General features: G+C 36.2%; 2 protein-coding genes across 2 annotated transcripts; both read left to right on the top strand.

The window, feature by feature from the left end:
• The first annotated feature begins 1,918 nt into the window (after positions 1–1,918).
• Positions 1,919–11,041, top strand: LOC122832322. Its single transcript, XM_044118952.1, has 12 exons — positions 1,919–2,366; positions 4,941–5,258; positions 6,770–7,096; positions 7,861–7,965; positions 8,502–8,558; positions 9,764–9,811; positions 9,961–9,993; positions 10,150–10,317; positions 10,411–10,458; positions 10,535–10,594; positions 10,719–10,748; positions 10,838–11,041. Exons 1-12 carry the CDS (start codon positions 2,297–2,299, stop codon positions 10,894–10,896), a joined length of 1,323 nt encoding a protein of 440 aa, XP_043974887.1. The 5' UTR covers positions 1,919–2,296; the 3' UTR covers positions 10,897–11,041.
• Positions 11,042–15,097: 4,056 nt separating this feature from the next.
• On the top strand, positions 15,098–21,660 carry dhx40 (DEAH (Asp-Glu-Ala-His) box polypeptide 40). The gene is made up of 17 exons (XM_044118951.1): positions 15,098–15,471; positions 16,102–16,247; positions 16,329–16,448; positions 16,529–16,765; positions 16,859–16,925; positions 17,410–17,541; positions 17,637–17,736; positions 18,429–18,515; positions 18,607–18,789; positions 18,872–18,952; positions 19,030–19,187; positions 19,400–19,514; positions 19,604–19,712; positions 20,076–20,170; positions 20,286–20,355; positions 20,450–20,678; positions 21,464–21,660. Exons 1-17 carry the CDS (start codon positions 15,300–15,302, stop codon positions 21,583–21,585), a joined length of 2,223 nt encoding a protein of 740 aa, XP_043974886.1. The 5' UTR covers positions 15,098–15,299; the 3' UTR covers positions 21,586–21,660.
• The last annotated feature ends 42 nt before the right edge of the window (positions 21,661–21,702 follow it).

Here is a 21,702-nt window from a genome sequence, read left to right as displayed (position 1 = left end):
GCTATGGATGGCAAGTAAAAGAATAGTCTTTTTGCCCTCCCGTATTGTGCGCTTGTGCAAAATGTAAGACAGTCAGAAGGTTTACTTAAATGAAGAGATTATAAGAGTAGCTCCAATGGTACACATTATTGTAAGAGGTTTTTTTCAGGTGAAGAGTCAGGGATGTCTTTGTCTGAGTTCTGAGGTCTTGGGGGAAGCCAAACCATCGGAAGGCAGAAGCAGAGATACTCAGGGTGATTCGCACGTAGACAAATGCAGGAATTGGATTTGTCTACGTGCTCTCCTGATGACCACAACCAAATATATAACGTGCTGGAGGATCTCTGACCTTATACAACCTCCCGAAGATTAAATGATTATTTTAGATGTATCTGCTAATTGTTCATAAACCAACCAATGAGAAGAGCTATTTAAAAAAAATTTATGAATTTTTATTTATAAAAAAAACAAGAAATAACACCCCAAGACCATATCATAGTTCTCAACCTGTGGTTTACGTATACTGGTGCGCTGCAGTATTGCTCATTTGACCACAAATGAGCAATACTCATTTGTGGTAATTTACTCCCATGTAATAGACAATGGTGAACCAACAAACAGTGCTGGCAGCTACTTATGTTTAGCTCCATTACCTTTGAGGTTAGATTTTGGCTCTGTGAAGACACCCAACCAAACTCAACCATGTTTCAGTGTAGTTCACTTCAACATCCTATAGGATTTGCTAATTGTCTTCAGTGACCAGGGTAACTGCTTCTAGCAAGACAAGCAAATGACAATGCTCTTTATTTAATAGATTCCCTAGTACAGAGTGTGATTAATTTGAGAAATATGTTGCAGGATAGCCAAATAAATAGTGTCTGTGTGAATTTTTTTGACTGTGTTTTTCCCTTTAAATAACTTCAAGTTTTCTGTGCAAGGCAGCCATATCAGTTAGTAAAAAATGTCCCTGACTTTCCCAATGAGAATCCTAATTTCTTGGGACCTTGATTGTTTTTCCAACTTTCAGCTTGAGAGTTACAACATTTAAAAAAAATCCCTAGTGAGAACACATATTACATGTCATGAAGTGTAGTGGAGGTGGTGAGATGGAATGCAGCGGGCTCAAGGATGCAGAAAATAAAAGGTGATTTAATGATGAAAACACAGATCCAAAATCCACAAACCAGGCAGCACATCTGAGTGGAAGACAAAGGGTCAACACTGGTAACAACTGGTGAATGAATGGACAACTAGACATAAACGACAAGGACCCAACAAGGAACAAGCGGTGTTAAATACACAGAGGGTAATCACAGAATGAGACACACCTGGGAACAATCAAGTGTTAGACAGGACAACAGGGAGACTCAAGACACAGAAATCCAAAATAAACACACAGAAAAACTCAAAACCATACAGAGAAGACCCGATCCTGACTTTACAATTCATTCTTCAAGTCAACAATAAAACAAAAAAAGTTTCTCTGACCTTCTTTTGGTTTATGACATAATAGAACAAAACAAAAAATCAATGCTTTGTTGTTTTAAAAGTCAGCAAAGATTGCGTTACTTGGAAATTTAGAAATTCTCGTTATTAAATCAAATTGGGAAACAACATACTGAATTATATGAAACTAAAATAATTATTTGTCAATTTTATGCAACAACTTTTCTCTGAGGAAGTGTGCCCTCTCAATTTGAGCATTGTTTGTGAGGTATCTGCACATACCCAGGCCTCACAATGCATCAGAGGAAACTGGTTTGTTTATAACTCGAATAACCACAACTCTGCTACTGTGAGGCAAGAGGACGCAACAGTGGAAAAAGAGATGCTACATTTAACTTTTAAGAAATGTCTGTTTAAAAGTTTTTTTTGTTGTTTTTTTTTATTAACGGACTAACTAAGTATTGCATAGCAGCAATTGTTGTTCAGGTAAACTGTTACAGTGAGGCATAAAAGACAGAAAAGCTGGCTAGAAATTGCTCTTCTCTCTCTTATTTGGAGGTCCCTCACTCAGGAAATGTCAGCAAGCTTCAACAGGATGTGGAGGCAGCTTTTGTCACGTTATGTCCTTTCTGCACTACCTGCTTGGTTTAAACAGTAAACCTTAAAAAGTTTAGAGCCGAACGTGATAACCATCAAGTTTGAAGAAGTTAAAGTTGTGGTGTTCAGTTGACTGCTGTACAAAATGAAACCCTGCAAAAGTATTTAGGTGACTAAGAGATGCAGCGGAGCTGTGGTGGTCTTGTGGTTTTGTCCCATGATGCACGGAGATGTTAAAGCAGCCACATATTGCTGCTGTTAAACACTGTGTGAAATGGTGACAATGAATGCAGACAAGTGGATCCCCTTTTTCGCCCTCTGGGTGCTCAGTGTCTCTTCAGATGGTAAGCCCTTTGTTCAAATTAAACCGTGAGCAGTGTTAAAATAGATGATTTATTTATAGCAATCATACTCTTATTGACTTTCAAGTTTTCCCTGAAATAACTCACATGTTCACAGACAGCATATCCAGTACTATGTTTGAACAGCAAACTTCAGGTCTTGGTTAAGAAATATATACTCTTGGATTTATCTGAGGTAACAAATTGGTGCTTTCAATTGAAAGACGTTTTGCGTCACATTGAAATCACCAGCGTTACGTGAAATTGTTTAATTTAACACTAGTTGAGTGTGGGGGTTTCCGCTGTTCAGTGTTAACGCCTTGAAAAGGTTTTCAACACTTCATCATTTAGGTTTTAGTTTCAGTGAATTGATCACCTCTGAGTTATTTTAACAAGAAAGAAGTAAATTTGTGTTTATCACCAATTGCAGAGAGTCGCTTAGTGGTCTTTAAATAACCAAATCAAAACTTTTCTCTCAAACATTAAAAAGAGCTTCTGAGGGAGAGGGGAGGGACGAACACTGTCAAAACTATTCTGACCTGACTGATTAAAAACTGCTTAAAAGGATAGATGTATACCACTGTTTTTAAGGAGGAAATGGTTTTGTAATGAACAAAAAAGAAACTAAAAATATTTAGCTAAATGACTATAAAAGAAATATCCACATTGATTGTTATCAAAGTAATGTTGTGAATAGTAAAAGGAAAGGTGTTTTTAATAAAGACAAGTCAAGTTAAACAGCTACTTTAAGAAATAAAGACAAACAGAAGAAAACTCAGTTTGAACAATAAAGATTTAAAGTGTGGAGAAAAGAAAAAAGGATGTGCTCTGATGGGTCCAGATAGCAGCAGGACAGTTCTCACCTCTGTCTATCGGTAACCACATTCTGCACCCACGCACTGCAGTTTTCTCCCATTCTATTTCCATTTCATGACGAAGACATTTCGTACACTTCTGCTTAAACAATTGTATCATGGAGCTAAAATCACATTAAAATACAAACCACTACAAGAGATCTTTCCTGCCAACAGCCATCACTAACTACAATAACTCTTTGAAGTATATGAATTAATATGAATTATAATAATATTTAATTTGGCCCTGGGATCAATAGAATATTTTTTGAATTTGAATCAGAATGTCACATGTTGGTTAATTAAATACGTAAAATATAATTTATTTTAAAAAGTTTTTACTTCCGAATTTGGAGATGTAGTTTGGCATATCAGGCTCAACAGGTACAAGCGGAATAAAAGTACAACCGACACAATTGAAGCAATTAACATTTTCCTTTTCCTGTTTTTGAAACAACAGCTTATTAGCAATCCTCATCCCAATGTCTGACCCAATCGGAAATCAGACAAAAAAAACAAAAAGAAAACAATCTCATGATGGTTACGTTGACACGTAGCCAGTATGAGACAGCGTGTAGCAGACCTGGGAAAAAGTAAAAAAAAAAAAAAAAAAAATGCAAAAGTGGCAAATGGTATGTCAAAAAACCAGAAAACATCTGTTCAGATGTACTTTTTCCAAGGGTGATGAAGGCAATGCGGTTTAGATTCTGATTGGTTTTCAATGTTCAACACTGTGGAGTCATGGTCTCCTCCAGGGCTGATGTACCTGATAACGTCTCGGTCATATGTGTCAAACTCACAGTCCCTCTAGACTCTAGTGGGCCACATCAGACGAACCTTCAAAAAACAGTTGTGTGCTTATTTTTCTTTTTTAGTCAGTCAAATTCAATCAGTTTTTATTTGTAAACTATCAAATTACATCAATGTAAAAATATGTTCTGAATTATTTAATTATAAGAAGTAGTCAGACAGCTATTGATTAATGTTTGAACATTTGGGTTTTATCAGTAAAGTCTGGCACAACTGTTCCTTTGAGGACATTTATGATCTAGATACTTCAGTCAAACTAAAATGAGTTTGACTCCCCTGACAAGGGTGACATACAGTCAGGGTCAGTAAATTAAAATTTTATTGAAAAGTAAATTTATTTCGGTTACTACATTCACCAAGTAAAACATTAAATAGATTAATAATTGTGTTGTAATCAATTTTTCACAACCTTTTTGTCAGCTAATTATGATCATTTCCCACTACCACTAAAGAAAACACAATATTTATGATCAGATATTAGATCAGAACAATAAAAGAAACAATACAGAAATTTGGACTAGATGAAAAATATGTTTATTTTCAAAAGATACTTTTCATGTGAAAAATTTGCTTCTTTGTTGAAACACACATTCTAATTTATTAAATATGAATTTATTTGACAAACTGAAACTGATATTTTAGCAGGCTGTTCACCTGGAGCAAGATGTACACTTCTACAACTCAGAATGTAATTTGCAGGAATCTTGTGATGTGATGAAAAAACCTTTAAACAGCATGCTCTGAGTTTCCCTTAGAGAAGAAAGATCTTGGTGAAGAAATAATCCAAATTACTGTCACTCATGCAGCAAACTCGTTAAACACATCAATCATTTAGTCTACATTTTGATCTATAAATTAGTTTATTATTTATTTCTTTAGATCTGTTTTCATGAAACTGTTGTAATTCATCCAGGTGAAGGAGTCTGTAAGAGACATGAAGTCAGCGCTGCTCTTGGCTCTTCTGTGGTCTTGCCCTGCCACTTTTTATCAAATGACTCCAGCTGGGTTGAATGGACTCAGGAAGATAGACGAAATGTGGACCTGGTTCGTCTCTCATCTAAAGGACGCATTCTTTACCTGAACCCCAGATCTGGGCGAGTGAAAACCTTTCCCATCCAGGCTTCAGAGAGGAATTACTCTATCATCATTGATGAGCTCCAAAACTCTGATATAGGTTCTTACTACTGCAAGCAGAGCGATGAATGCTTTGAAGTGAAGTTGTCCAAAGACGGTATGTTGTTTCTCTTGTGGCTTAAATTTATTCTTGTGTCAAATCTTTTTATTTTCTACATTAGTAAATCGTTTACTTGAGCAGTGGAAAAGTACTGAAGCTTATGTTTATGTGCTACTGTCTATTCAAGTAAGCATTTCTTGAAAAAGTCTTGCAGTAAAGGTTTTTATTAAACAAGGTTTTCAGCGATTAGGTTTTTGTTTCGGTGAATTGATAACCTTTAAGCTATTCTAACAAAAAAAAAAAAAGAAAAATTACTATTTATCTTCAAATGCAGAGTGGCTTAGTTGCCTTTAAAAAAACAAATCAAAATGTTTATTTAGTCTTGAGAAAATGGCTTCTGTGGGGGAGTGGGAGGAAAGATGACTGCCAAAACTATGATAACCTGATTGATTAGAATTACCTAATGCATTATTAAGACCTAAAATTACAGATGTGGGCCACAATTTTTAATAAGGAAATCTTCTTAGGTGAACAAAAAAGGAACAAAAATATTTGATTGAATGACTATTGGGGGGAAAAAATCGACATTGATTGTTGCCACAGTGATGTTTTAAATAGTAAAACAAAAGTATGTTTTTTATCTACGTAATCTAAAGAAAAAATGTGGCCTTAAGGTCTGCCACTTATGACAGATGTGTAGTTTCACTATACATCTGACTTAAGAAATAAATACATGAAAACAGAAAAAAACGCAGTTTGAACAGTAAAGATTAAGCTTAAAGTGTTGGTTTATACTTTAAGCTTTAAGAAAAAAGACATGTGGTCTGATTGGTACAGATAGCGCTAGAACAGTTCTCACCTCTGTCATTAGGAAAACCACTTTCTGCACCAATGCACTGCAGTTTTCTCTCGTCTTACATCCATTTCCTACCTATGAAGAAACCATTTAATACACTTTTGCATAAAGAATTAAAACATTTTCCTGAATTATGGAGCAGAATTTATGATTTTTTTTATTATTAGAATATTAGAGCAGAAAAATAAAAGAGATAATACAGACATTTGGGCTTAATGAAAATGTTTATTTTAAAAGATATTTTTCATGTGAAAAGTAAGCCTCTTTCTTGACACACACACACACACACGCACGCACACGCACACACACGCACACACACACACATACACAGACATTATGTATTATTATTATTATTATTATTATTTGAAAAATTGGGACTGATATTTGAGCAGGCTGCTCTCCTGTTTCTAGGATGACAAGATTTATACTTCTCAAGCTCAGATTGTAATTTGCTGGAATCTTCTGATGTGATTAAGAAAACTGTTACCTGCTACCCCACATGCAAACTCTGAGTGTTCTTTAAATGAAGAAGATCTTGGTGAAAGATTTTTTTTTCCTGCCACTCACATGAGAAAACAGGGACATTTACCCAAAGTCTTGTTAAACACATCAGTTATTAAGACTAAATCTTGATTTTCACATAAGTTTATTATTATTTATTTGTTTGTTTGCATTTTTTATGAAACTGTGCTTCATTCTCATTCACATGAAGGATGTTTTAAAACTCAAGAAATCAGATCTCCACTTGGCTCTTCTGTGGTCTTGCCCTGCAACTTTTCATCAGTTGACTCCAGCTGGGTTGAATGGACTCAGGCTAAGGAAGATGGACAAAATGTGGACCTGGTTCGTCTGTCATCTAAGGGACACATTTTTTACCTGAACCCCAGATCTGGGCGAGTGAAAACCTTTCCCATCCAGGCTTCAGAGAGGAAATACTCTATCGTCATTGATGAGCTCCAAAACTCTGATTTGGGTTCTTACTACTGCGAGGACAGTGATGAATGCTTTGAAGTTCAAGTGAAGTTGCCAGTGGACAAAGGTATGCTGTTTCATTTCAGCCTTGACTTTTATTTGATATTGTTTACACATTGGGGTTTCTCAACTGTCATAATGTCAAATCAATATCTAAGAACTGGAGGTATAAAGAATAAAAATATTCTGGCATTTTAATTTTTGAATGTGCTTTTAAAATGGTTTAATTGAGCAGTGGATAAGTATTTTAAGCTTATGTTTATTATTGTGTTTTTCCTTCTGTCTTTTGAGATTAGCAGTTCTCTGAAGAATCGTGTAATAAAGATTTTAGAAAAACATCTGAAGTCCCTGCATTACTCGGCTCTTTTGTGGTCGTACCATTCTCCTTCACGTGACTGTCGTTAAATCAGGCTCGCATAAGTGAAGAGAAAATGGACGATCTATCTATGGGCGGACTTGTTCATTTTCTAAATCCCAAATCTGATCAAGTCAAAACCGATCCTAACAAGGTCTTAAAGTAAAGCTGTTCTATTGTCATTGTTTTGCTAAAAGAAATGTAGAACTGCGGTACTTAGCAGTACAACAGGGGGAAACATAGTCCCCTGTTGTACTGCTGTAAACAGGGGACTATTTGTTTTTGAGTGGAGTTCATTGTAAGAAAATTATAGCCCTCTTGTTTCTTAGTTTTGTCAATACAGCCTGTTCAGAGGCTCACATTATCTTCCTTTCTATGGTTGCAGACCTCAAAGGTTAAACACAAAACAGAGGCCAATTGAATGAGCTATTGTTTCCTGTAAACCCATTACAATAAAACCACATCTTGCTGTGCAGGTGAGCTGAGCTCAGAGACCTATCTTCTGATCTCCATCTGTACTGGTGCAGCTGCCTTGATCCTCCTCACCCTTTTGGGCTACTTCTGCTATTTGAAATGCAATTGTGAGTATTCCCCTGCTTGCCACTCTATCAATGTAACAGAGTTACATTCTATGTTGCTCTATTTATTACTCTATTTTATTACTATTTGTCACAGTAATAAAACTTCAAACATGATCATGGTGCAAGAAAAATACTCTATACTCTATACCATTTTCAGTAACATTTCTGAAGGTACACCATTCTTTCTTGTTAGAAAGAAAAATATTAACAATATGATAATGTTTGTCAGCAAACTGTAAAACTTGAGAGAGACTTAGTGGCTACTGCTGGAAGAAGTGTGACTATTTGGGCAAATGTGTTTGGGTCAGGTTTTGAAGCATATGCAGCACATAATTATTCGTTATAATAATTATGTGCTATATATATATATATATATATATATATATATATATATATATATATATATATATATATATATATATATATATATTATACTATCATTTTTGATAACCCTAATAACTACAGTTTCTGTAATTTCAATTCTTAGAATGAAAATAAATATTGGATATTTAACACATTACTTTTTATTTTTTCAGGCTTTTCCAACAAAAGTAGGGGCGATGATGTGATCATTACAGTCAGTGGAACTACAGGTATGTATATTGTAAGATCACAAAAAGTATAATCCAAAGAAACTTAAAGATTCTGCTTAGTGTTTTAAAGTGTTGAGATACATGAAGTTAAAAATTTAGTTCAGATTTCCTTCAATATTAATTTTATGAACTTTCTGTTTTGAATTAATACATGACTGCAATAGCGAGAAATATAAGATGCTTTAGTGAAGTAAATAAATTTTAAGGATATACAATGTACATATTTTCATCCATCACGGAAATCTGCTGTTGTAGGGTGGTCCGACTTCGTTGCTAAACTGGACAATAAACAAAAAAAAAACAACATAAAATTATTATGTTTTAAGCTATTTAAGCTAAACGTAATTTAAAAAATTGTTTTAAAAATAAACAGATAATGAATACTAATATTTTGTGGCCTAGAGGTACTTTACACTTAACAATATGGCCTCACATTTCACGAGTTTGTTGCACAAGATAATTTTCTCCTGCAAGCTTGGGAATGTAAAATAGTAAATAGTTTTCTAACAAGAACCACAAGGTTCATAAAAACTACTAAAGGATGTAAAGGAAAAACTTTGTATTTCTTCTTCTTCTTCAAAAGAAAAAGCAATCAAATGAGAACATATTTTTCACATCAGGCAAAATGTAATGTTCATTGCATAAAAATTTTGTAATTTGTTTAGAGTGACAAATTCCAGAATCTCTACAATGCCTTAATCTACTACATTTTTCACCAGTTACCAGTTGTGAGAGTCATGATATTTGTGTGCACATTTCAAGCTTCGGTAGATAAATCCAAAGTTGGATATATCCAGCTTTGGATATATTAGCTATCCATAGTATAGCTAATTTGAAAAAAAAAGGTGAAATGTTGCTATCTTTGAAATGTACTCCTTTCTCTTGGTCAAAAATATTATTTTATCAATCTAAATAAATCTGGAAATTGGAGCCACAAATAGGCAATAAGGACCTTAGAATTGACTATCATAGGTTTTCCTATAATTACAATGGATGATCTTGCCAGATTTATAACACCCAAATTGTTTGGAATGTAAATAGAAAAAAGAAGCTTTTAATTTTCTTTTTTTTTTTTTTTTTTCATTAAAATGAAAGGAGAGGGCCAGAATGTTAACCATTTCTTTATTTTCCCAGTTTTTGATGTTTTAAAACATTATGTTTATCTTCTAATAATATAAATTCCTTCGTGATATATGTTGCTGCAGGTCCCAGTGCTCCACAACTCGAAGGCGGCGTAAACAGACTTCCAACAGGTAACAATGAACACAAGCGTGTGGTGACATTACATAATCTCTCTATCGATTCATTTGAATAGCAACTAACTGGAAATAGCAGTTTAATGATGTCTTGAAAATACTTAGAAAGCACAAGCCTCACTACATCTGTGTGCTTCCCTCAACAGGAGGCAATAATCTTGACAATAATCTTGTTTATGGTGAGTTCACGCATATCTGCTTCTTTCTTTATTCAGTTTCTAATTTATATATCTAGCCATATTGCTGAGAAAGCCTCTGCAGAAGTTGCACCTACAACCTGAGCAACCAGGTGACAATGTTTTCCTTTTTTTTTTTTTTTTTACCATAAACAACAGAAAATGATGACCAGTACTTAAACCCATCCAGAAATCCAAGTGGGCAATCAGGAGCTGTGCAGCATGGGAATCAGCCTGATCAGAGTGGGATTGGAATTTATCCAAATCTGGATGAGTTCAAGTTTCAAAGAGAGGAAAGTCAGAGGACAAAGCAGAGATTTCATTTAGGTACTTTATTATTGTCACTTTTTATAGCTTTTTATAGCTTTTTATAGCGTCTGAATTAATCTGCAATGGAGTAAATGTCTCCTCTCTCTTCAGAGCTCTTCAGCAGGATACGACAAGCCAGTATGAATCGCCATTTTTATGGTAATGCTAAAATGTGTATTCATATTTTCTCCTTTTGCTTCTGTCCAGTGAGTTACTTTTCTGTTTTCCTTAACAGCGAACCAGGGAGAGATCCGTAGACAGCAAGCCATGGCAGCACAAGCAGAGAATAATAGAGGTATCCAGGGATGCTAATAACATTGTATTTGATCATCTACATAATTCTGATTCCGTATTGGTGTGAAAACACAATGCGGAACGTGTTAGCTCATCTGTTTTTTTGTATTTGTCTGGTTGCACAGCAGGGAAGGGCAGGAGGAAACCCAAAGACTGTGAGTGTTGATTTCATCTGTGGATCATGTTAGTGATGAAATCATTACGTGCACTGAGCTGCTCTCCCACTTTTTCCACTCCTCCTCAGCGTGTGAATACAAAAACCCCATTTACAACAGGAGCACAGACCAACTCAACCGACTCTAGACGTTTCAGGGGTCTGCTTTCTTTATACTGATGGATATTTACTGATGATGCTGCTTTTAAGTCTTACCGCAATGTATGTTTCTGTATCTTGTTTCTCTAAAGCTTTTTAATAATAATAAAAAATACATAAATCATAAATAAAAACTTGTTCTAAACTATTTTTTTTTTGTCTCATGAAAGAATGGAGGCGTAAAATAACACATGGCTTTCAGATTAATGCCGTTTAGACACAGTGGTTGAAAGAAATCAAGGTTTATCTTTTGTCCACCTAATTTGAACAGGGTTATGTGAAAGGCTAACAATGAAAACTCACAACCTATCCAACATGAATATTTTGGTGAGAATGTAAATGAGTCTTTACAGTAAGTCACAACAAAGACTCTGTGGTTAAATATTTGAAGCTTGTTGGCTTCTGTGTCAAATATACAGTTCTTCCTGAAAGACCTGTAAGTTAAGTAGTTCGGTCGTAGCTTTGTACTATTTGTAGCTACACCACATGGTGCAGCGTCATCTTGTCCCTGGCTGTTTTTCTAGAGGTACAAGAGGAATCTGAAGCAGCTGACCTCTGATAATCTTTGCTAGGCAACCCAAAACACGTAGAACACAATTTCATTTCACAATTTCATTCGGCTTTATACTTTGCTATACAAAAGACTTTTCGTTCACGGTGTAAACGAGTCCCACACAGACTGTGCCTGTCATACATATTCTATACAGTTTGTGGTATCAGCATAATTTAATTTAAAATAGCAAACATTTCTGTGAATGAGCTACGGAATATATTTACAAATAAGTGCAAAAGAAAAGCACAGAGCTTTCCATCTGTGTAAGCATTTCAATGTACAGTACAAATACAGCTCTGGAAAAAATTAAGAGGCCACTGCAAAACTATCCGTATCCTGTTTTTACTTTTTATAGATATATGTTTGAGTAAAATGAACATTGTCCTTTTATTCTATGAACTACTGACCACATGTCTGAAAAATCCAAGCAAAATTTTTGTATTTATTTGTAGAAAATGAGAAATGGTCAAAATAACGAAAAAGATTCAGTGCTTTCAGACTGCAAATGACAAGTTCATATTCATTTAGAAACAATACTAATGTTTTAACTCTGAAAGAGTTCAGAAATAAATACTTGGTGGAATAACCATGAGGTTTTCTATCGGGTTCATTACAGTGGTCTCTTAATTTTTTCCAGAGCCGAATTAATATCAATAAAACTGCCATGGCTCTCCTGCTCCCCCTGGGGGTTCAGCTGGTGGCAAATGAACAGTGTACCCTTTTCAATAAGTGTGACTGTTAAATCTGAACAGTCATTGCTCTTTTCATAAAAACTGTTTTATGATTGTTTGCTTTTCTCCAGGTAAATAAACTGAGTATAGATTTACATACTGTATTCCAATCAAGCCTATTAAAACTGCTGCACTTTATTACAAAATAAATTGCTTTAATTTGTTGTAAAGATACAATTCGGCACTTCTGTAGCTTTCAGACAATGAGAAGAAAATGCAGACTTGTATCTGAAGTCAGTTTGCTGTGGCAGAGATAAAAATCTCTGACTTCCTAGAGCTCTGACTTAGATTTGGGAGGTGTACTCCTTCTGGTATATATAATAATGAGATCCACCTGCTCCACCTGTCACACAGAGCCTCAGCAACATCAACAAAAGAAGACAAAAAACACCCAATGAAGACCAACATCACAGACTTTATTTTGGTTGTATTGGTGTCTCTGTCACGCCTTTATCTGAAACATGAAGCTCACGCTGCATCAGAGCGACATCGTCCAACGTTTCACATTACTGCCACCAACAATACACTGATTTGCCATGACAACTTTATGTCTGTGTTCATATCAAAGGAGGATTTTTTTCCATCTTCCCTTCAGCATTTATGTGCTAGGTAAGTCAGACACTTTTACTGCATGTACAGAGACACTTAGCCTTGAAGTGCTTGTGGTTTTTGATGCACTTGTTTGTGTCACACAGATGAACAAGGCGGATATCACCAGGCTGTTGCTGTAGCGAGACGTTGTCACTACTTCCTAGGAGAAACAAACTCCTTCATCATCTTTACAGTAGCTTCCATTGGGTGTTTTGTGAAAAGACAAGTGAGCTTCTAACAAAACAATGCATTGACTTACATTAATTTGTCCTTCAGGAAAAAATTTTATGGTATTGTTTCAATTTAACAAAAATCTGTGATTAGTTTCAAAGTGGTCATCATGGGACCTGCAGACAAAAGCCTACCAAAGATCATCCAGTCTATATATCTATTCTGCAACAGGAACATGGAAAGTGGAAAGTGCATTAAATAGTGTTTGCAAGAATTTTTTTTGCTTGAACAATTTTGATGACAAAAAATATTTCTAGATTTATGGAACTGTTGGAAACGCAGTACTTGCAAATTGCAGTTTGCACGTCACACTTTTCAGAGTATTATTTGTAAAAGGAAAAAAAAGTACATGTGTCTTTTGGCTTCACAAGTCTACGCCCTACTACAAAATCTAATCAAAATAGTTTTATTTTGTAAATTGACAAAATGTAAAAAGAATGAGGTGTTATATATTTTGAAGTCACTGCTTCCAAGTGACTGCCAGCATTCTTTCTGTAGAGCAGAGGACAGATAAACAAAACTTCAAAACTGGAGTCATATTTTGTAACACTCCATTCCAGTAAGTAGAAATAAGAAACTTCATTTTTGCTTTTTATATATATATATATATATATATATATATATATATATATATATATATATATATATATATATATATATATATATATATATTTATATATATATATATATATATATATATATATATATATATATATATGCAGCTTTTCCCTGACTCAAATGATTCAACGTGGCATCACAGTTCAGCAAAGCAAATTTTACCACCCATCAGCACTTAACAGCACGGGAATACTTAGGACTGAAATGAGGTTTGCCGAAGGTCAAGGCTTTGGATGATGTTCTCATTCAAGAGAGAATAGTTTAATAGGTTTTTGCCTTTGGATGATGTTCTCATTCAAGAGAGAATAGTTTAATAGGTTTTTGCAAAACAGATTCCAAAGTTCTGTAACTCTACAGTTTAGGTGACTGTATGATGTCGAAGTGGAATAAAAATATAGACAGTAACATCAACTCATTTAACAGCAAAGTATTTTACGAAGAAAATAAAACATCTTTGTAGTCTGTCTAAAGTGATTTGCATATAATTTCTTGAATATAAAAGATTAAAAAAATTTTTTGCACAGTTTGTTTCCTTATGTAAAAAAAAGTAGAATACTTGTGCTACAGTTTTGCTGCTTTTGGGAATCCTCTGTTGGTTTTGGTGCCTTAGCATCGGTTGAGCTTGCTTATCCCTTGGACTGGCTCACATGGATGATCTAATCAGCAGAACGCTTTAAATAATCTCTGAGAATGCTGAGGATAAAAGAACTTGCAACAAGTTTTGATTATTCTTTTTTTCTTAGACACTGTTTCAAACTGGAAATAAAAATGCAACTTGTTCAGAGGAACCCTCTATGGCATGTTATTACTATTGATTCCTTGATTCTGGTAGACTTGCAAAGCCTTGCAAAAGTATTTACACCTCTTAAGCCATTTTTAGACATGTCACGTCACACAGCACAGCTCTAAAGTGGAAGAACAATGAAGCACTATTTTTCTTGTACAAATATGTAAAGAAACAAAACAAAACAGTCTGTATCTACGTTTAACCCCCTTTTCTCTACCACTAAATAGTCTTTCAGAAGCAGTTTAGCAAAATTGTCGCTAAAAAGGACTTCACACGTTCTAGGTGGCTCAAATGAAAATCTTCCTTTTTAGATTGGCCCAAAGTTCCTACAGATATTCAAGAGAGAATTTATGACTTGAGTAATATGTAGGTGTTTAGCTTAGCTTGAACTATTTACAAAAAAATAATTACAACTTCTAGATGTGCAAAGTTTGTAGTAGAGAATCCATAAATCCATTGACATTTGTGATTGTGTCTTTAGCAAGCACAATATGGTTACTTTCCTTAAAATTGTGACACAAACTTAAGTATGTTATTTATTGGTTAATATGTTTGAATATACCTTGACGTCTTTAAGTTTTGTTCTAAAAATCTGTTTTTTGCCTGCCGTGTGGATTAAATTTGGGCATTTTGGCTTATTGTATTTTATTTTGGTAGGTACTTCTATGTCATGTGATCCGAGAAGAACCAATGGCAGATTAGAATAGGTCGGTGTACGGAAATGGTCGAGGTATCATCATGTCGTCTTTTCAACGCATGATTTAAAATGTTGGGAAGTATTATTCCCCCTAGAAGGTTATTCAGAAGCTTTTACTTTGCTCGAGGAGCTTGAGATCTATCCGTGTGCCTTAGTTTGTTATTTGGTAGTTAAAGTTCCCGGGTATGTCCAAACAAACGAGATGGACACCAAAAGACTGCGAGCCGAAGCAGCTGCCGATATATCAGCACAAAAACAAGCTGATTCAGACGGTCAGAAACAGCACTTTCCTCATAGTGACCGGAGAGACTGGAAGTGGGAAAACCACACAGCTCCCTCAGTACCTGTATCAGGCAGGTAAGATGTCGCTGGAACAAAAACTATTTTACAGTGTTAGAGAAAGTCCTTCTTTGAGGGTTCACTGCTCTAGTCCCCAATGTTGCGATTTGGGTTTAGCTCGGATAACCACTTATGGGCAGCAGAATACCATTTCTGAAGGAACCCTTAAAACAGGCCACTGTCATCAGGGTAATGCACCATTTAGCAAAGCTTAAATGAACTCCAACTAATGTTATGAATATGAATGTGAGTTCATTTTACTCTCGAGATTTTCACAGTCACCAAATCACAAATATGGAGAACTTTCCTCGGGTTTAGTGGTTGGAACCACTGCTTTCAAGAATAAAACAATCATATGTGACAACTGTTTGCATTTGGAGGATTAATGAAACTTCCAAAAATGAACAAATACCAGTCAAATATTTGTCTATAATAATATATTTTCTTTCCATAACTTAATGAGAAACTTTGTGTATTGAATAACGTGTTTGCTTAAGTCAAAAATACTTTTTTAAAAATTTATTTTCTCTAAATTTATGTGATAGAACAGCTCCAAACTTTATGAACTGTGCTTATCTTAATAGTTATGTTTTTGGTTAGTTGTTTTGTTTTTTAAGTTGTACTCTTTTAATTTCCCTGTGTGAGTAGGTTTTTGTAAGGACGGTAAGATTGGAGTCACCCAGCCTCGTCGTGTGGCTGCCATCACCGTAGCTCAGAGGGTCGCTCAGGAGATGAAGTGCACTCTGGGCAGAGAGATTGGATACCAAGTGCGATTTGATGACTGCACATCACAAGTGAGTGATCACTATTGTCCTACATGAAAAATGAACTGAATAATTTCTGTTCGGTATGACTAAACCAACTGTTTGTGGCAGGACACTGTGCTGAAGTACATGACAGATGGATGTTTGCTTCGAGAAGTCCTGGCAGATCCGCTGCTTTCCCAGTACAGCGTTGTAATACTGGATGAAGTCCATGAACGCAGTCTTAATACGGTACGCTTACGTTACTGTGCAGGTGTGCTTAATCTCTTTCTCCCTCTGTTGTACTGAGCGGCTGCTTTTTCTCATTACAGGACATTCTTTTGGGTTTATTAAAGAAGGTTTTCTCTAACCCCCGTGAGGCCACGAAGGGACGATCCTTTCCCCTTAAAGTGGTGGTGATGTCCGCCACGTTGGAAACCGATAAACTTTCTTCTTTCTTCAACAACTGTCCGGTCTTTGAAATTCCTGGGAGGGTTTTCCCTGTGGCATCCATGTTTGGCACGGCTGTAGGTCCAAAAGATGTTGAAAGCACCTTTTATGTCAAAGAGGTATTGTGTCTTGTTCATATGTAGTTCCACATGTTTTTTTGTTTGTTTTTTTACTGTGGTATTTATGGACTTTTGCATTTTCTTGCTTTACAGGTGGTGAAAGTGGCCCTGGACGTGCACACCAGTGAAAAGGCTGGTGATATTCTGGTGTTTTTGACTGGTAAGTAGTGATAATTGTCATTATATAAAGTTTCTTGAAAAAGTGTTTTTTCACATTTTATTACGATACCACCTCAACCTTCAAAATGTGGATAGGTTGTGCTAGAAGATCATTAATCAGTAGTGATTTTGGAAAAGATGTAGAGATCCATGCCTGAGGTGGGAGAATCTTTTGACAGAAACAATTGTGCACTGACCCAAATATAAAGGGTCATGGAAGGAAATTAAGGTGAAGGTTAGTTTGCTTTTACCTACATATTCTGTAGGGCGGTGTACATACATACACTTTTGTAGAAATGTGATTCTACAAAAGTTCACTCAGACCTCACTTTTTAGATTTTTGTTCATTTTCTCTGGTATTTTCCATTTACCTCACAATTCTGTGGAAATCAATCCTAATAAAAATCCCAATGAAATGTGCTGAGGTATTTGATTGTAATGTGACAAAATGTGACAATTTGGTTTCTGTTCACTGTGTATTACAGGCCAGTCAGAGATCGAGCATGCCTGTGACTTGTTGTTCGAAAAAGCTGAAAACATAGACTATCGCTACGACGTGCAGGACCGGACCGTGGAGGGTCTTCTCATTTTACCTCTTTATGGATCCATGCCCACTGGTACGTCCCCTCAAGTCGCTTTCACACCTGTATGTTATCTGCGCTGATGTAGACATCACTGATTACTGTTGATGGTATTTTTGTTCTTGTTGCAGATCAGCAAAGGCAGATCTTTCAGGCTCCTCCTCCAGGAATCAGAAAGTGTGTGGTAGCAACAAACATTGCAGCAACATCCCTCACCATCGATGGTATTAAGTAAGTCAAGCTTGTCCTCCTGGAAGCGTACCAAACAAATATGTGCCACAGGTTGAAATGTTTTTCTAATCTTACAATATATTTGCAAATCCCTGCATTCCTACCTGTCGTAATGTCTTTTTAGCGCAAGTTGCAGAGTAATGAGACATCTGAGTGAATTAAACAACTCAGAAACACAGTTTTCATCTTAAGGAAGAATTATAGAGAAAAGATAACTTTTAATTTTTGTACATCTCTTAAGATAGAATAGAAAAACACATTATGAAATAGTTGTCTCTTTACAGGTACAATCACAAGTCAAAACCCATTAGTCTGTTGCTAAAGTTTGTCACTAAATTCTTTACCCCATTAATTTTAGTCGCTTTCCCTGCCGCTTGGACGTAGGTCAAGTTTGCTAGGAACATTAAGATTTTGTTTTTTGTGTATATATTTTCAGTAGGTCTGCAAATAAGTGTATATGTAACATACAATACTGGTGAGTTAACAGTGGAAGCACTGGAAGCTGGGTTTTGTGTTTTTAAGTTATTACTGACCTTTATTACAAATGATCAAAAATGTAAAAGTGCCACAGAACTGTATTTTTGAGGAAAGTGTTTTACCCTAGCCAGCACAAAACATGGTTGGATTACAGTTCCTTTAAATATAGCTCCTCTCTGACAGGTTTCCGTTTCTCCTTTCTTTATTTCATGTAGGTATATCGTAGACAGCGGCTTCGTGAAGCAGCTCAATCACAATTCCAGGGTGGGCATGGACGTGTTGGAGGTTGTGCCGATTTCAAAGTAAATCCTGATAGCAAAAATTGCCTTGAGACAGATCTTGTCAACAAGGAAAGAGATTGAATTGGGTATTGTGTGGATTTTCCCTGAACAGGAGCGAGGCTCAACAGAGAGCGGGCCGAGCTGGGAGAACCTCAGCTGGGAAGTGCTTTCGGATCTATACCAAGGAATTCTGGGAGAAATGCATGCCGGAATACACAATTCCCGAAATTCAGAGGACGAGTCTGACCTCTGTGATCCTCACACTGAAATGTCTCGGTGTTCATGATGTTATCAGGTACACGGTTTGTTTTGTGTCTTTGATTCTCGGCCGCTTAAGGTTGATCAATTATTCAGTGAGAAATGTGGATTTATTCCAGGTTTCCTTATCTGGACTGTCCAGAGGAAAGGTTTATTCTTGAAGCACTAAAACAGCTCTACCAGTTTGATGCAATAGACAGGTGAGTGTTGGAACACATCGATCCTCTCTTCTGCAGATCTCCTGGATGTTTTATGAGGCGTTGCCTTTCTGATGTAGGAGAGGCAGGGTGACAAAGCTCGGGGAGCTTATGGTGGAGTTCCCGCTGCACCCGGGTCTCACCAGGGCTCTGCTTAAAGCCGCCTCACTGGGCTGCCAGGACCTGCTGCTCCCTGTGGCGGCCATGCTGTCTGTCGAGAACATCTTCATCAGGCCAGGTCGGTGGCTGAAGCTTCTGATAATATGAAAACTTCCAGTGAAAAATAAAATATGTCTTGGAGAACATGAGACGACCAGAAATGGCCTAAGGGAATAGTTACTAATGCCACTGTTTCTGCCTTTAGAAAATTATGTGCAGGAGTATAAAATCAGGTGTTTAATAAAGACAAGAGATGTGTCTCTTATTGATCTCTCCTTTTTTCCCCTGTAGGTCAACCTGACAAGCAAAAAGAGGCAGCGAAGAAGCATATAGAACTGGCTGCTCAAACCGGCAGCATGAACGATTTTGCCACTCTTCTTAGTGTGTTTAACTCCTGCAAATCCAGGTAAGGAAAGCATATAGCAAGGTCCTGTGCTACTAAAATATCTGATCATGTTTTGTATTCGCATTTCCCCTTTCTTCCCCTTTCTGCAGTGACAGGCCATCAGGCTGGTGCAAGGAGAACTGGATCCATTGGAGGGCGATGAAGTCAGCTTTCAGTGTGGAGACTCAGCTGAGAGAGATCCTCCTCCGCCTCCAGCAGGTACAACATCCACATCATGTGGGATCAGAATCAAAATATTTTGTTGACTCTTGCAAGGAAACAATAATAGCAGAAAATACAAGAAAGTAAGTGTTGTATTATTGCATATCAAACCAGATTATTAATTTGTCCTCTATTATTGATCATGCATTACAGTTTATACCAATTTTGGTTAATTTATGTTTACGTAATTTTATTCTATTTTTTTATTATTATTGTTATTGTATATACAGCCACAGACTTTTAGCAGAATTGTCAGCATTTTTACATGTACTATGTAAATATACATTTTTACAATCACGTTGCATTATAATCTAGCTATCTCATACTTTTGAATAATGTAACTTAAAACTTATTTTTCAGAGGAGAGATTTTCCTTTTGAAACGTTTGACGGGAATAAAAGTGAACTCTTCAGACGGTGCCTTTGCACCGGATACTTCACCAATGTTGCCAGAAGGTATCACTAATTTTAGCGAGATGGTGGGATTCACTACTCACTTGTTAACCTCAAATAGAAAATATTGTTTAGATTTGTTTTAGTTGTGAATCCACCATATTTTTTTCTTGAACAGGTCTGTTGGAAAAGTGTTTTGCACAATGGACGGCCATGGATCTATGGTTCACATCCATCCGTCATCATCAGTAAGCATTCTTTTTCTATATTTCACTTTAAGACAGCAACAAAAATCTACGTTATTGTTAAAATACCTGCCTGAGTTCTGTTTGTTGTTTTAAGTTGTTTGAGCAGGATGTCGAGCTGAACTGGGTCATCTTCCATGATGTGCTGGTGACGTCCAAGATGTACATCAGGACGGTGTGTCCTATTCGCTATGAGTGGGTTAAAGATTTATTACCCAAACTCCATGAAGTGGACGTGTATGAGCTGAGCAGTGTGGCAAGACAAGAAGTTACAGAAGACGAGATGGTGAAATGGGAGAGCAGAGAAGCGGCTAAAAGACAACAAGGTGTCCAAAGTATTCATTTAAATGTTTAGACAGTTGTTTTTTCTGTTTTTATTTATTTTCTTATAATATGTGATTAAATCTATTCAGAAAATGACTACAAACAAGATTAGAGAAGAAAATACCAAATTGTTTTGACTTTTTATGACATTGTACTTGCTAATGTAAAACATCTCCTGGAGCATTGTGTTTTTGTGGCCCCATTCAACTCAGACTGCAAGCACTTTATTCCCCATATTATGTTGTTCAGTGTAACAAACTGTAAACAAGGAGCCTTTCCTCTTGGCTCTATAACAGATTTGTGCAAAAAAAAAAAAATCTGTTGACAAGAAAATTTTGAACAGATTAAAACATTTTAAAATAATGGCAATATATTAAGTGAATGTCTTAACAGCAATGATCAGATTTGAATAGTTTGAGTCCAAAAGCGGTGTAGCAGTTTCTTTGTTCTGTGTTTGATATTGGGATAGCGTTTGCTGAATGGCAGCAGCTCAGAGAGACACTTGAGAAGTTAGAGCCACTACAATGACTTATTCAGCCTCCCTCACTATCCTCTGCAGGGACCTCTTGTAGGATACAGATAAAGAGTGATATTTGCTCTAGTTCCCTTTTAAAGCACAGTCTGCTTGATCCCTTTCACAGTCCCCATGGAGTTCTTTGATCAGGTGTGGCCAATAGATCTGTACCCTGAGGAATGGGATTGTGTAATTGTCCACTTGAAATCTTGTTTCAGTAACATGTTTTTGTCTGAAAAAGTAATTATGAATAATTAATGTGTCCTTCCACAGAGGCTTCTGCTGAAGATGCCATGAAGAAACTGGAGAAACGCAACAATGAGGCCACAGTCAGCGAGGCTCGAGCTCGCTACCTGCAAAGGAAGCAACAAAGACAGCAAAATAAAGCTCTCTGAGCAAAATAGCTTGTTTTTATTTGTTATAATCTGTACTTTTTAAGCAATTTTTAATAAAACAAAAATTAAAAATAATACACTGCATCTGTATTTGTTTCGCAAAGACTTTCACAAAAC

This window comes from Gambusia affinis, linkage group LG06 (genome assembly GCF_019740435.1).
Source record: "Gambusia affinis linkage group LG06, SWU_Gaff_1.0, whole genome shotgun sequence".
Lineage (NCBI taxonomy): Eukaryota > Metazoa > Chordata > Actinopteri > Cyprinodontiformes > Poeciliidae > Gambusia > Gambusia affinis.
This window is presented reverse-complemented; position numbering and strand designations above follow the sequence as displayed.

Coding starts and splice junctions, on each gene's coding strand:
- LOC122832322 (XM_044118952.1), top strand. CDS start 2,297: ATGGTGACAATGAATGCAGACAAGTGGATCCCCTTTTTCGCCCTCTGG. Junction 7,097..7,860: donor GAAGTTGCCAGTGGACAAAG/GTATGCTGTTTC, acceptor CTTGCTGTGCAG/GTGAGCTGAGCTCAGAGACC. Junction 7,966..8,501: donor CTGCTATTTGAAATGCAATT/GTGAGTATTCCC, acceptor TTATTTTTTCAG/GCTTTTCCAACAAAAGTAGG.
- dhx40 (XM_044118951.1), top strand. CDS start 15,300: ATGTCCAAACAAACGAGATGGACACCAAAAGACTGCGAGCCGAAGCAG. Junction 16,766..16,858: donor GCACCTTTTATGTCAAAGAG/GTATTGTGTCTT, acceptor CTTGCTTTACAG/GTGGTGAAAGTGGCCCTGGA. Junction 20,679..21,463: donor AGCGGCTAAAAGACAACAAG/GTGTCCAAAGTA, acceptor GTCCTTCCACAG/AGGCTTCTGCTGAAGATGCC.